Source organism: Carassius auratus, unplaced genomic scaffold (assembly GCF_003368295.1).
Source record: "Carassius auratus strain Wakin unplaced genomic scaffold, ASM336829v1 scaf_tig00020493, whole genome shotgun sequence".
In the NCBI taxonomy this organism is placed as follows: Eukaryota; Metazoa; Chordata; class Actinopteri; order Cypriniformes; family Cyprinidae; genus Carassius; species Carassius auratus.
The window spans coordinates 788,498-802,860 of NW_020525031.1; the positions used below are offsets into that span (position 1 = coordinate 788,498).

At 36.5% G+C, this 14,363-nt stretch overlaps 1 protein-coding gene and 1 non-coding gene across 2 annotated transcripts; one reads left to right on the plus strand and one right to left on the minus strand.

Annotated features, from left to right (window-relative positions):
• Window positions 1-640: 640 nt before the first annotated feature.
• trnar-acg (transfer RNA arginine (anticodon ACG)) lies at window positions 641-713 on the plus strand. Its single transcript has one exon. It is a non-coding gene; the product is annotated as a tRNA-Arg (tRNA).
• Window positions 714-994: 281 nt separating this feature from the next.
• On the minus strand, window positions 995-10,415 carry LOC113076415 (A disintegrin and metalloproteinase with thrombospondin motifs adt-1-like). The gene is given in 22 exon segments (XM_026249064.1): window positions 995-1,179; window positions 1,270-1,381; window positions 1,512-1,623; window positions 2,201-2,392; window positions 2,492-2,665; window positions 2,748-2,842; window positions 2,844-2,928; window positions 3,001-3,171; window positions 3,257-3,435; window positions 3,793-3,937; window positions 4,192-4,275; window positions 5,674-5,680; window positions 7,013-7,124; window positions 7,329-7,440; window positions 7,985-8,176; window positions 8,265-8,438; window positions 8,521-8,715; window positions 8,795-8,965; window positions 9,051-9,217; window positions 9,641-9,785; window positions 10,039-10,110; window positions 10,312-10,415. Coding segments are annotated over 21 exon segments (2,688 nt in total). The 5' UTR covers window positions 10,094-10,110; window positions 10,312-10,415; the 3' UTR covers window positions 995-1,170.
• Window positions 10,416-14,363: the final 3,948 nt, after the last annotated feature.

The following is a 14,363-nucleotide window of genomic DNA, read 5'->3' on the forward strand; positions in this document are numbered from 1 at the left end:
ATTTTACTGCTAAAGAAACGGTCCTTTCTTGTGAGACTTTTTAAAGGTATCTATGGCTTATGCCACTAAAAATAATTGTTTTAGATTAAAATGCCGAAATCCGGTACGGGACCCTATGTATGGGACCAGGGACCTTTAGGTCTTCAGTTTAATAATGCTCTCCCAACTGAGCTCAGCTGTAAGACCCCTAGTTAACGCTATGTAATCAGTTAGGCAGACATAGGTAGGCGATGATTACAGCTTGTAATCTTAATAATGGCTCTATAAAACATTTTAATGAATTGAACGAAAGGCTTGTTCACACGATCATGACGTTTACAGTTTAAAGCTGTGTTTCTTATTTCGAAGACTTCTGCGCCCTCATGTGGTCGTATTTGTCGACTGGCTGCAGATATTATCGATGGTGTCTAATTTCACCAAAGTAGCCATTATAAAATTGGTTATTTTTGTGAGGAATACATTATTATGATTCCTTTGTTTATTTATTTTTTTTCGGCGTGTAATTGTTACTTTTCTGAAATGAGGCAATCTCAAAGAAGCCATTAAACTCGACCGCAGGAGGCCGCTGCAGTCTTCGAAATGACAAAACTGGTTCCGGAATACAACGTAAGGTCACGTGCCCCCTACGCACACTTTCATAGGGCCAGTGGCGCAATGGATAACGCGTCTGACTACGGATCAGAAGATTCTAGGTTCGACTCCTGGCTGGCTCGTATCTTTTCTGCATTTGATTAAAGCACCACTTTGTAACTTTTGGCGCTGTAGCGGTTAATAAACAGAACTGCACGCGTCCCATGTTAAAAAAAATTAAAACCGAGGCCACTTCTCTTAGTTTGTCTATGGCGATTCACGAAGGTAATTGTTACTCCACAGCAGTGACTACCTGCCCAGGCTACAATAGTCCAAACAAAAGCACTTATTATTAGTGTTCCGTGGTGATTTGTGATAATACAAAAACGTGGTTTTAAAGATGAATTCATTATGTACTCGGTCATTATAAACATTTTGCAAACTTTATTTTATCTCATATAGGCTGACAAACCAAGTATTTTTCTGTTAGTAGCATATTTGATAAGAGAACATCTTGCTAGGGTTCTTCCACCTGCTGGTGAGGTACTTGTGTACAGCAACTGGTCCTCTTGTCTTCAACAACTACTCTGCATTCTGTGCTCATTCATACTGGGAAACAGTAAGAATATTGTTAAAATTCAAATGTATTCACTTTAATTTGTAAAGATGAATATACATAAGATCTGAGCATAACATTACATTGTTATCCATGCACTCAGGAACATTTTTACATGGTCTTCTCTCTGTTTGTTCTTTCAGACCGTCACATTTAACATGTGGATTCCCTACAAACTTAGTGCGGTCTTGGGAGCTATGGGAGATTAAAAAAAAGCCAAAGAGAATTTAAAATGATTGTGAAACAATGCAATTTAATTGCATAACTATATGATTTATAGACAAAGTCTTATTTCAGTTAGTAGCATGAAATGAGTTTCTCCTACCTGTATAAAGTGATGTTAGCAACACACTTTATTTCTCTTATTTTTGTAGAGTTTGGTCCACAATCTGGTGTGCAATTACTCCACTCACTCCACTCTGACAAGACACCTTCCACTGAACACAGTCAGAGAGTTATTTGTTACTTTACACCTACAAAACCTTACACCTGCAATGGTTTGAAAAATCCTCATTTAGTCTGAAACTAGGAACAACCGATCTTTAACATCATCATTCACAATTTGTTTGCACAAATGTTAAGCACTCGATTTACAAAATGTGACACATTTTGATGCTAAACAATAAAACGGGCGTGCTTTGCATTTGTGTAGCTTATGCTGTGTTTGAATATGCCTACATTACTATACAATAATACAACAATGTGAAAAACACTATGGCAAGTATATCCAAAATCATTGTATTCAAAAAACAGTATAGGCAAAAAGAAAAGGGCATCCAATGGACAATTTACTGTGCCATGAAGCCACAGAAGAGGATTTGTGAAAGGCAACAACAACATGGTGGATGTAGTATGTTTGAGTTTTGTTCATACTACCCATATTCACACTATATAGAGCATAGTTTTTTTTTAATTTTGTTAAGTAAGTTTTTAACCAAATGTATTGCCGTTCAAACCGATCAGGGTTCAAATTTCCTGTCTCGTGTATTCTGTAATTCTTTTCTTTGCACTCACTTTCACATCTTTCAATGTTAAAGCACTTGTCATGTTCAACAATCTCTCCAACACATGCGGCTCCTTTGTATTTTCTATCAACACAATCCCTCTCTCTCTTTCGTTTTCCCTCCTTTTCTGTGCATGTGATATTTTTACCGAAAGGTGATTTACAATTACTCCACTCTCCCCATTCACTCCACTTCCCATTTACTGAGAGAAAAAGACAAAAAGAAAAGTGTTAAATTTTAAAAAATATTTTTTTTTTTGCATACATTTTGCATACATTTTGCATTCTGTCACTATACTTACTTGGACAGTTGACAGAAATGATGCAGATACCAGTTTGTTGCTCTTCACCTGGACACTGTTTTCCACCATGTGCTGGTTTAGGAGAATCACAAATCCGTCTTTGAGTCTGTTGACCCACTCCACACGTCACAGAGCAGGGTGTGTGACCTGCCCAAGCGCCCCAGTTTCCATCAACTGTGAAGCAGAAAAATAAAGTTCTTGTTACTAAAATCCTCTTGTATGTTTGGCTGTTTTATAGAAAAAAACAATGTCGGACCTGGGCAGAACGGTAGACCGCTGCAAGGGCGGCTGTCTGTGTCAGAGCCCTCACAGGCATTGCCACGTGGAATGGTAGATGGAACAGGGTTGGTGAAATTCTTTTTGAGGATTGCGTCCTTCATAAAAACAAGTAACTGGACATGGACCCCAACTCCCCCAACTGGACCAACCACCATGAGCTAGACATCAAATGAGAGCATGTTCTTCATTTTCAGTATCTTCAGTGAGTAAAAATAGAAAACTATGCTTACTCGGACAGATTATTTCAGTGGAGCAAGGGGTGATTTCTTCATCTGCACCACTACAGGAGCCCCCACATTGTGGAATGGGTTCAGAACATGTTCTTCGTCTTTTTTTAATTCCATCGCCGCATGTGACTGAACATAGCTGCCACTTCCCCCACTCTGACCAGCCACCTTCCACTGAACAATATATATACAGAAACATGAGAAAGGACATAGAAACCTCTGTGTTTAAATGTTACAGTTAATTAAATGTTCTTTTTACCTGGGCAGCAATCTTTTTTCACACATGGTTTAGTTTGAACCTTTCCCAGATTTTCAGGATCTGGGCAATTGCCAATTCCGTGACACGATCGTCGCCTTTGACTGACTCCCTCTGTACAACTCACTGAGCACTCGCCCCAGGGAGTCCATTCAGACCATGTTGCATTACTATTTATATAGCTTTCCACAAAAAGGACCATTAACAGTGCATTATTTTAAAGTTGTGATTTAACATAGTAGCAACAGACCATCTCTGCCATATTGTGATGTACATCAGAATCTAACAGATTATAGGAAAAGAAAAAATGTAGGGAGGTGACTTGGTTGCATTGGCTGACGGTTGGATTTTGAGATGTGCACATTGTGGGCATGTCTTCATGTCATAAGCTTCATGGAAAAAGTTTACTATGTTAGGAAATAGTTCTCACATCTTAAAATTATCATCTGTTTAATAAACAATAATGTAGCTCAATGTGACATTTATCATAACAGGGTTTCGGCCATGAACATTATAAGTATCACATCAATGAAGCTTACCCACAGGACCTACAGACGCCATCTGCTTCTTTGAAGCCATAGCTGGGGTTCAAGCAACAATCTTCTTTTCCAACCTCACCCAAAAGATTACCACATTTCCCACTGGACAGGCTAAATGATGAAAAACACTCCACCTTTTGCAAAACTTGAGAAACAAACCAAATGAATGAAAGAATAAAATACTTGTTACACTTATTGCCTGACATATGTTATGGCACAGATGACCAGGATGCATTTATAAATAAACTAATTGTATTATTCTTTTGTTTCATTAAAGATAAAGATAAAGTTGGTAGAAAAAGTTTTTGAGAAAATGTTTTGTAAGCTAGCCATATTTTTTGCTTAATATTCATTTAGATATGACCAAATAATTATATATTGTCATAAAACATTTAAAACCTGATTGTTGGACGTAAATCCCGAAGAGCACAATCCCCAACACGATCAGATTCATGGCTGAATCGGTGACAGAAATGCTTGATTCTGAAAGTGGAAGTACTTTTTAAAATTATGACTAGCCAAAACAAAAACTGTTTTACCTTACACAGTTCCCTTTATTGTGGCAGCTTTAGAGACTGTGATAGCGAGTGATGTGTTTCACCCTGTCTCAACGACCCAAGAGAGCTGTTTATAAAAACAGGAAATTTTCATTGTGAAAGAGGTTTCCTGCTTCCTTTATTCCATAATGATTTTGCAGATTCATCAGAATTGCTTGCTGGTTTGTAAAATAATCAAATAGTTTCATTCCCAATCCTTCAGGTGTTCAGCACATGTTGAGCACAGTTACGTCTGGTCAAAGCTATTCTCGAAATTCCTTCAAGTGTACTAACCCATCCACAAGCATATAACATTATTGATAAAAATGGCATAATACCTGAAATCAAGATTGAATGTAAAAACAAACTTATGCGATCCGTCCATGTGTTCTTTTCTCTTTTTCTAAGTGCTAAAATGATAGACCTCTGCACATGGACTAAAAAGTGATTTTCCTGGAAAGTGTAACAGTGATGAGTCCAGTTTGTCAGCGTTGTCTATACATGTATGTTTGTTTCTCTAATTTTGGTTTGGTTCTGTATGATAGTATTTTACACACACCTATGGAGAGACTTGCAATACTCCTATTTATACAATAAATTCACAGAATATTAATTGATCAGTGATCTTTCTTTGCACACACAAAGATTTTAATGCAATTCCTGCTGGAAATGCTTCTTAATCAGTTTTTTTGGAACATGGTAGCTGGTTTCCAGCTGGTCTAAGATGGTAGAGCGTCTCGGAGCAGCAACAGACTCCCAACTGGCTGGTCGAGCTGGTTTTTAAGAGTTTGAAATATAGTCACTCGGATAAGTGATGATTACCAAGAGAAAGCTTTTGCTTTCCTGACTAATTGACATAAGTGGATATGGATATGCGTCTTGATGTGGTAGTCATTAGAATCCTGCTTAGGCATGAAGATATTTTCAAAATAAAATTATGAAAAGTTTTTATTTATTTATGAATTTATTATGGTGTTGTTACTATTATGTTGCCTCTTGTAACACCATAGGCCATTTTAGCTTTTTTTTTTTGCTTTTTTTTTTTTTTTTTTTTTGGAGATTTGCAATATATTGTGTTTAAAATGCCAAGCAAAATGTCAGGTCTTTGAAGCATCATTGGTTGGATGATGTTGCCACCGGCTGTGACGCTGTGTGTTTCCTTGTGAATGCGAAACTACTTAGTTTGGTCTTCCAAAAGAGGACACAACTAGAAACCAGTGGTTAAGCTGTAATTATAACACTGTTCCAGAACAATTCAACCCAAATATTCAGATGAGCGCAGCCGTTTTATGGAATACTATTTCCTGATCCTGGGAGAGAAGACTACAATGTCGGCTGTTCTGACTCACAGCCTGTAAGTACATTGAAATATTTAAGGATTTAAGACTGATGATTCAAACGCGAGTTTTAAAGTAGTGTACAGTAGCTCTTGTTGTTTTTCTTTTCTCCGATCACAAATGCATCGTTTTATGTTTACGCGGCGCGATGCAACACAACGCAACGGGTAAAAGACTGTATAATTCAACAGTTTGTCTTATTGCTTCAGACATTTGTTCTGTTGGAGCATAAGTGGCCTGTGAAGTGAACATCCCGGGATATTCAGCCATGATTCCAGTTCGAAGCATTCCATTCAAATAACTACCATTATCTTAAACTCAAAGAAAACAATTTCCCTTTGCCCATTTCTTTCTCAAAGTGAGGAACACGTGCAGTTTGTTATATCCATTCATGTTACAAAACACTTATACTCTCTATTGATTTTACTGCTAAAGAAAGGGTTCTTTCTTGTGAGACATTTTGAAGGTCTCTATGGCTTATGCCACTAAAAATAATTGTTTTAGATTAAAATAGTTTTCTGAAATGAATCTCAATTAGGCCCTCCTGTGGTCGCATCAGTCTTCAATATAACAAAACTAGTTCCGTTGTACAAAGTAAGGTCACATGGCCCCCAAGTTTTTCACAGGGCCAGTAGTGTGATAGATAACGCATCTGACTACGGTTCAGAAGATTCTAGGTTCGACTCCTGGCTGTCTCGTATCTTTTCTGCATTCGATTAAAGCAACACTATCTAACTTTTGGCGCTGTAGTGGTTAATAAACAGAACTGCACGCGTCCCATGTAAAAACATTAAAACCAGGGCCACTTCTCTAAGTTTGTCAATGGCGATTCATGCAGGTAATTGTTACTATACAGCAGTGACGACCCGACCAGGTTACAGTAGTCCAAACAAAAGCACTTATTATAGGTGTACCGTAGTGAATCGGCATTAGACAAAAACGTGGTTTTGAAGATGAATTCATGATGTATTCGCTCATACATTTTGCTAACTATTTGATCTCATATACTACATCAAATTGCTTTATTTTAATACTTTATTGTGACAACAAAGCAGAGTTTACAAATGTGTGCATTAATCAGCAATCAATCCAGTCCATATAACAAAGGCTGACAAACCAAGTATTTTTTCTGTTAGTAGCATATTTGATAAGAAAACAGCTTGCTGAGGTTCTTCCACCTGCTGGTGAGGTACTTGTGTACAGCAACTGGTCCTCTTGTCTTCAACAACTACTCTGCATTCTGTGCTCATTCATACTGGGAAACAGTAAGAATATTGTTAAAATTCAAATGTCTTCAATTAGTAATTAGTAAAGATGAATATACATAAGCTCTGAGCATAACATTACATCATAATCCATGCACTCAGGAACATTTTTACATGGTCTTCTCTCTGTTTGTGTTTTCAGACCGCCACATTTAACACGTGGATTCCCTGCAAACATAGTGCGGTCTTGGGAGCTATGGGAGATAAATAATAGCAATAATAATGTTTAATAATATGAATAATGTATGCTTCCTATGACTAGATGTTACAAATATTTAAATATTTAATATGATTGTGAAACAATGACCAACCTACAGTGCAATTGAATTGCATAATTATATGATTTATTATAGAAAAAGTCTTATTTCAGTTAGTAGCATGCAATGGTTTTCTCCTACCTGTATATAGCGATGTCAGCAACACACTTTCTTTCTCTTGTTTGTGTAGAGTTTGACCCACAATCAGGTGTGCAATAACTCCACTCACTCCACTCTGACAAGACACCTTCCACTGAACACAGTCAGAGAGTTATTTGTTACTTTACACCTACAAAACCTTACACCTGCAATGGTTTGAAGTGTTTGAAGTGCACACACTTTAAGCACTCGATTTACAAAGTGTGACACATTTTTATGCTAAACAATAAAAATTTAGCGTACTTTGCATTTGTGTAGCTTATGCTATTTGAATATGCCTTCTATACAATAATACAACCCAATGCGAAAAACAGTACGACCAAAGAGTAGTTAGTATGTCCAAAATTGTAGTATTCAAAAAACAGTAGGCAAAAAGTGCCTGATTGACCTACTACTTCTTGAGTTTCTGAAAAGGGCATCCAATGGACACTTTACTGTGCCATGAAGCCACAGAAGAGGATTTGTGAAAGGCAACAACAACATGGTGGATGTAGTATGTTTGAGTTTTGTTCATACTACCCATATTCATACTATATAGAGCATAATTATTTAATTTTGTAAAGTAAGTTTTAACCAAATGTATTTCTTAATTGAAATAAATGCAATTTCAAACAGCTATGATTTTAGTTTGCACTCACTTTCACAGCCTTCTATGTTATAGCACCTGCCATGTTGAACAATCTCTCCATCACATGGGGCTCCATCGTATCTTCTATCCAGACAGTCCCTCTCCCTCCTTCGTTTTCCCTCCCTGTTTTTGCATATGATATTTCTAGTGGAAGGTGGTTTACAATCTCTCCACTCTCCCCATTCACTCCACATCCCATTTACTGAGAGAAAAAGACAAAAAGAATAGCTTTCAATTGTAAACAATACATTTTATTTTAGAAAAATGTAGCATTCTGTCACTATACTTACTTGGACAGTTGACAGGAATGATGCAGATAACAGATTGTTGCTCTTCACCTGGACACTGTTTTCCACCATGTGCTGGTTTAGGAGAATCACAAATCCGTCTTTGAGTCTGTTGACCCACTCCACACGTCACAGAGCAGGGTGTGTGACCTGCCCAAGCGCCCCAGTTTCCATCAACTGTGAAGCAGAGAAATAAAGTTCTTGTTTCTAAAATCCTCATGTATGTTTGGCTGTTTTATAGAAGAAAACAAAGTCGGACCTGGGCAGAACGGTAGACCTCTGCAAGGGCGGCTTTCTGTGTCAGAGCCCTCACAGGCATTACCACGTGGAATGGTAGATGGAACAGGGTTGGTGCATGTTCGTTTACGAAGTTCATTTTGAGGATTGCGTCCTTCATAAAAACAAGTAACTGGACATGGACCCCAACTCCCCCAACTGGACCAACCACCATGAGCTAGACATCAAATGAGAGCATGTTCTTCATTTTCAGTATCTTCGGTAAGTAGAAAAAGAAAATAGAAAACTATGCTTACTCGGACAGATTATTTCAGTGGAGCAAGGGGTGATTTCTTCTTCTGCACCACTACAGGAGCCCCCACATTGTGGAATGGGTTCAGAACATGTTCTTCGTCTTTTTTTAATTCCATCGCCGCATGTGACTGAACATAGCTGCCACTTCCCCCACTCTGAAAAGCCACCTTCCACTGAACAATATATATACAGAAACATGAGAAAGGACATAGAAACCTCTGTGTTTAAATGTTACAGTTAATTAAATGTTCTTTTTACCTGGGCAGCAATCTTTTTTCACACATGGTTTAGTTTGAACCTTTCCCAGATTTTCAGGATCTGGGCAATTGCCAATTCCGTGACACGATCGTCGCCTTTGACTGACTCCCTCTGTACAACTCACTGAGCACTCGCCCCAGGGAGTCCATTCAGACCATGTTGCCCGCCTGGAGGTCAACATTCAACATTTAAGATGTTTCTAAGTGATGTGCTTTATGCATTTGATCTCATTTATTTCAGTTCAGCTAATTCAGTAGCTCTTTTCACAAAAAATGCATAACTATTTATAAAGGTTTCCACAAAAAAGGACCATTAACATTGTTACATCAGAATGTAACAGATTATAGGAAAAGAAAAAATGTAGGGAGGCGACTTGGTTGCATTGGCTGACGGTTGGATTTTGAGATGTGCACATTGTGGGCATGTCTGCATGTCATAAGCTTCATGGAAAAAGTTTACTATGTTAGGAAATAGTTCTCACATCTTAAAATTATCATCTGTTTAATAAACAATAATGTAGCTCAATGTGACATTTATCAAAACAGGGTTTTGGCCATGAACATTATAAGTATCACATCAATGAAGCTTACCCACAGGACCTACAGACGCCATCTGCTTCTTTGAAGCCATAGCTGGGGTTCAAGCAACAATCTTCTTTTCCAACCTCACCCAAAAGATTACCACATTTCCCACTGGACAGGGTAAATGATGAAAAACAATCCACCTTCTGCGAAACTTGAGAAACAAACCAAATGAATGAAAGAATAAAATACTTGTTACACTTATTGCCTGATATATGTTATGGCACAGATGACCAGGATGCATTTATAAATAAACAAATTGTATTATTCTTTTGTTTCATTAAAGATAAAGATAAAGTTGGTAGAAAAAGTTTTTGAGAAAATGTTTGGCAAGCTAGCCATATTTTTACTTAATATTCATTTAGATATGACCGAATATTTAAATATTGTCATAAAACATTTCCAACCTGATTGTTGGACGTAAATCCCGAGGAGCACAATCCCCAACACGATCAGATTCATGGCTGAAATGCTTGATTCTGAAAGTGGAAGTACTTAAAATTACTGCACGTAAAAACATTTTAAAATTATGACTAGCCAAAACAAAAAACTGAAACTACAAACAAATGTGTGTGGGGGTTTTTGAGTAATATAAATGAATTGATAATACAAAGTAAGGGTTCAGAAGTTCATACGTTATGAATTTAATATTTTAACCAATATAAAATTTAGCCACTTACCTTACACAGTTCCCTTTATTGTGGCAGCTTTAGAGACTGTGATAGCGAGTGATGTGTTTCACCCTGCCTCAACGACCCAAGAGAGCTGTTTATAAAAACAGGAAATATTCATTGTGAAAGAGGTTTCCTGCTTCCTTTATTCCATAATGATTTTGCAGATTCATCAGAATTACTTGCTGGTTTGTAAAATAATCAAATAGTTTCAGTTCCACTCCTTCAAGAGTTCAGCGCAGTTGTTAAATACAGTTACGTCCGGTCAAAGCTCTTCTCTAAATTATTTCAAGTGTACTAACCCACCAACAAGCATATCTAAGATGAAAACGGCATAATACCTGAATATAAAACAAACGAATGCGTTCCTTTCAAGTGTGTGTGTTTGTGTGTGTTTTCTTCCCTCTTTTAGGGGTGGTGGTAGGGGTGTTGAATATCTCAACAAAAGACCTCGCAGGAGTTTTCCATTTTACATAAGGGTAAACAGCAAACTAAAAATGTCAAAGCTCCTTAGAAACTATCATTAAAACATTCTGTTGCGTCAAAACTTTTGATCAAAAATCAGTGGACTAGCTATATGTAAACCGGTGCATGGGCTGGTCATCCGCGACGCGTTTTGATGTTTCCAAATGGGCGAATACAAACCACTGATCAAAAGCCCAACATCCAGCAAGACAGGAAAGCATCCAGTCTACCCAAGAGAAGACGTCTTTCAATTTTGTAAGTTAATGCTGTTGAATAGAGAAAAAATAGACTAGGCCTACATTTTTCATAAAAAAATAACTTAATTCTTAAAATTGCACCTAAGTACAAATCCCCCACTCTCTTAGTGTTCTTTAATTGAAAAATATGCATTTGCATTCATTCATGTTTGCAATAAAATTTTAGTTAAAAATTTTAAGTAAAAAAAAAAAAGCTTTATTGACTGATGTTTCATAGACGTTCATATGTTATGCTTTCAAATTACACGTATTTTCACCTCCTAAATTAGCCTTTTACACTGTACTCGTGAAGTCACAATTCTATAATGGTACGATTTACTCAGGCCAATGACTCTTTTTGCTTATGTTTATACCCTGATGATGACGTAATTATCTTTTGACTCCCCGGACAGAGGAACCTTGAAAAAAACATCAGTTGTTGAAGATATATGAGCAAAAATACAATGAATTACAAGGCTATAGGGAATTGTTTACTATTGCAGACATAGGCCTATATAGACTGAGGTTTTAATTACATTATCTGAATAGGCCTATAGTAAGTTTTGAACTAAAATATAAGGCATGAAACTTCAGGGCTGAAAATTATTATTATTGAGTCACACTCCGGCCCTGGACACAGATGAATTCAGCTCATTCTGTTCTCTTTTTCTCATGCCACATATCCGTTTTCTCAAGCAGTGACAGTGATTTTTGTATGTATGATCTCTTTTTTTTTTTTTACAGTTGAGCAACTTAAGAGGAAGAAGAGTGCTGTTTTGCTGGACATTAAATTGTAAATGTGATGTTGATTTTGTACAGCTCAGAAGCAAAAAGTTAATATTAAGTGACTTACATTATAGACACTGTATTGTCTGATTTTGCTCTATATACAGGTGTTCATGCACTTTCTGAATGAATCAATATTTTGAACAAGCGAATGATTCAGTTAGGCTATATTACCCACTCATAAAATCATCAGTCACTTTGTTTCTGAATGAATCAGTCCTGTGAACGAATTAAATGAGTCCATGACTCATTTGAGACAGTGGCTTGTCGCCACCTTCTGACAGTTTTAATTTCAAAGTTAAACATAATTCATTTTTTTACCCATATTTTTTTTGTTGCCATATTCCTATGTTCAAAATGTTATATTGAAAACATTAATTTCATAACATTATTTATAAAATTATATTATTTGTTTTAAGTGCATTCATGCCACCCTTGCATTAAACAGTCTGTGTAAATATATCTAATTCTACTTAAGATGTTTTTTTCAAAACATCTTAAGTGGCATTTCATATTGACATGTTTGTAGTAAATTAGCCGGCACTGACAACAAACCACAGCCAAAAAGAGAAAACGTCAGCTACATTAAATGACAGCTTAGTGGTTTTTCAAGCTGAACATTGCACAACCATATTTTTATGCATTGTGCAATCACATTTAGGTTCTTAGCAGATATGAACTAAAATATCAATATAACTATGGTTAATGTTCAGTTTTGGGAAGGTTTCTTTGGAAATGTAATAAGTTAGACATTACAAATGAACCTAATTAAAATGTAATGAGTAATGTAACTGTTTCATTTACTTTATTAAAGTAATGGAACTGATTACATTTTATTATTTTGTATTACTTTTCTAAATTTCTAACGTTCTCAACATTAGTTAGTCATATTCAAACATTTAAACCAGGCAGGGTTAACCTTCCATAACCTTACAAGGTTAACCTACATTCACTTTTATTTAATTCAGAAAAGATTTGCTAAATTTTCACTGACCAACTTAAATGTATTTTGGAAATATAAGAAAAGGATTAAGGATATGAAAGGATATGAAAAGGTTATAGAATATCCATTACAGAATATCACAGTAAGCAGGTGAATTGGTAACAGGTGAGGGTGTTATTCTGGGTCTTTGCATGCAAATCTGGATTATGGCTCATTATTTGAGACAAAATTCATGAGAGCAGTGTCATTAATAATGCCAAATGCCGATGCCAAATCACAAAGAACTGAGGTATTTCACCAACTACTATACACATAATTGTGAAAAGACTCTCAAGTCTGTGTAGGGCATGGCAGGAAACCTCAGCTGAGTATGCATGACCTTTGAGCCCTCAGATGGCATTTGATTCGAAACCATCATTCTGTGGTGTTAAATATAACCATGTGGCCTCAGGAGTACTTAGAAAAACCGCTGTCACTTAACACAGTCTGCTGCTGCATGAATAAATGCACCTCGAATCTATAGGAGAAAACTATACACCAATTATGCAGGGATGGGTTCTCTGGGCCAGAGCTTAACTCACATAGTCAAAAAGACAAATGTGTGCTGTGGTCAGATGAGTCTACATTTCATAGTTTCTGAGAAAAATGGGATGCAGCAGAGCAAATGGCATGAGTGACTGGCATATTTGCAAAGGTACCGTTGACATGGAGGTTTATATTGAAATTGTACAGAGACATAAACTGCCAGCAAATCCTGCCTGCAGTCTACATCTTTCTCCTTTTGAAAATATCCAGTCATGAAAAGGAGAATCAGAAACTGACGATCACAGACTACTGTGCATTAGACGGAATGAACATTTTGCTTGCAAAACTTTAACAATTAGTAACTCAATTCCCAAACAATTTAAATGTAATTAAAAGGAAAGTTGATGTGACACAGTAATAAACTGTCCCAGCGTTTTTGGAGTATGTTGCAGCCATCAAAATCAATATTTGCAATATTGCATATTTACAAAATAAAATTACGTTGTACTTTTGTCAATTAAATAAAGGTTAAAGAGAATGAACAAAAAACATACCATATTTTTGATTTTATGGCGTTTCACAAAATGTCCCAAGTTTTCTGGAATTGGAGTTTTAATTAGTCTGACTTTCAAAATCCTTCATCACTTGAATAGGAAATAAAGAGTTTTCAAATAAGCAAGCAACATTGATGTCTCATATTTTAAAAGTCAATGCAATTTATGAAATAAATCAATGAAATATGTGTGCGTGTGTGTGTGTGTGTGCGCTCTTGTTTTTGTGACATATCAGGACACAACTCTGTATAATGACATGGGTATGACACAGGTATTACAAGGAGAGGGTGACTTATGAGGACATAACCCATGTCCCCATTTTTCAAAATGCTTATAAATCATACAGAATGAGTTTTTTTGATAAAAGTAAAAATGCACAAAATTTCCTGTGAGGGTTAGGGTTAGGTAGGGTTGTAGGGCCATAGAATATACAGTTTGTACAGTATAAAAACCATTACGCCTATGAGATGAACCCACTTTTCACAAAAACAAACGTGTATGTGTGTGTGTGTGTGTGCGTGTGAACAAATTCAGATGTAAATCCCTTTGTAA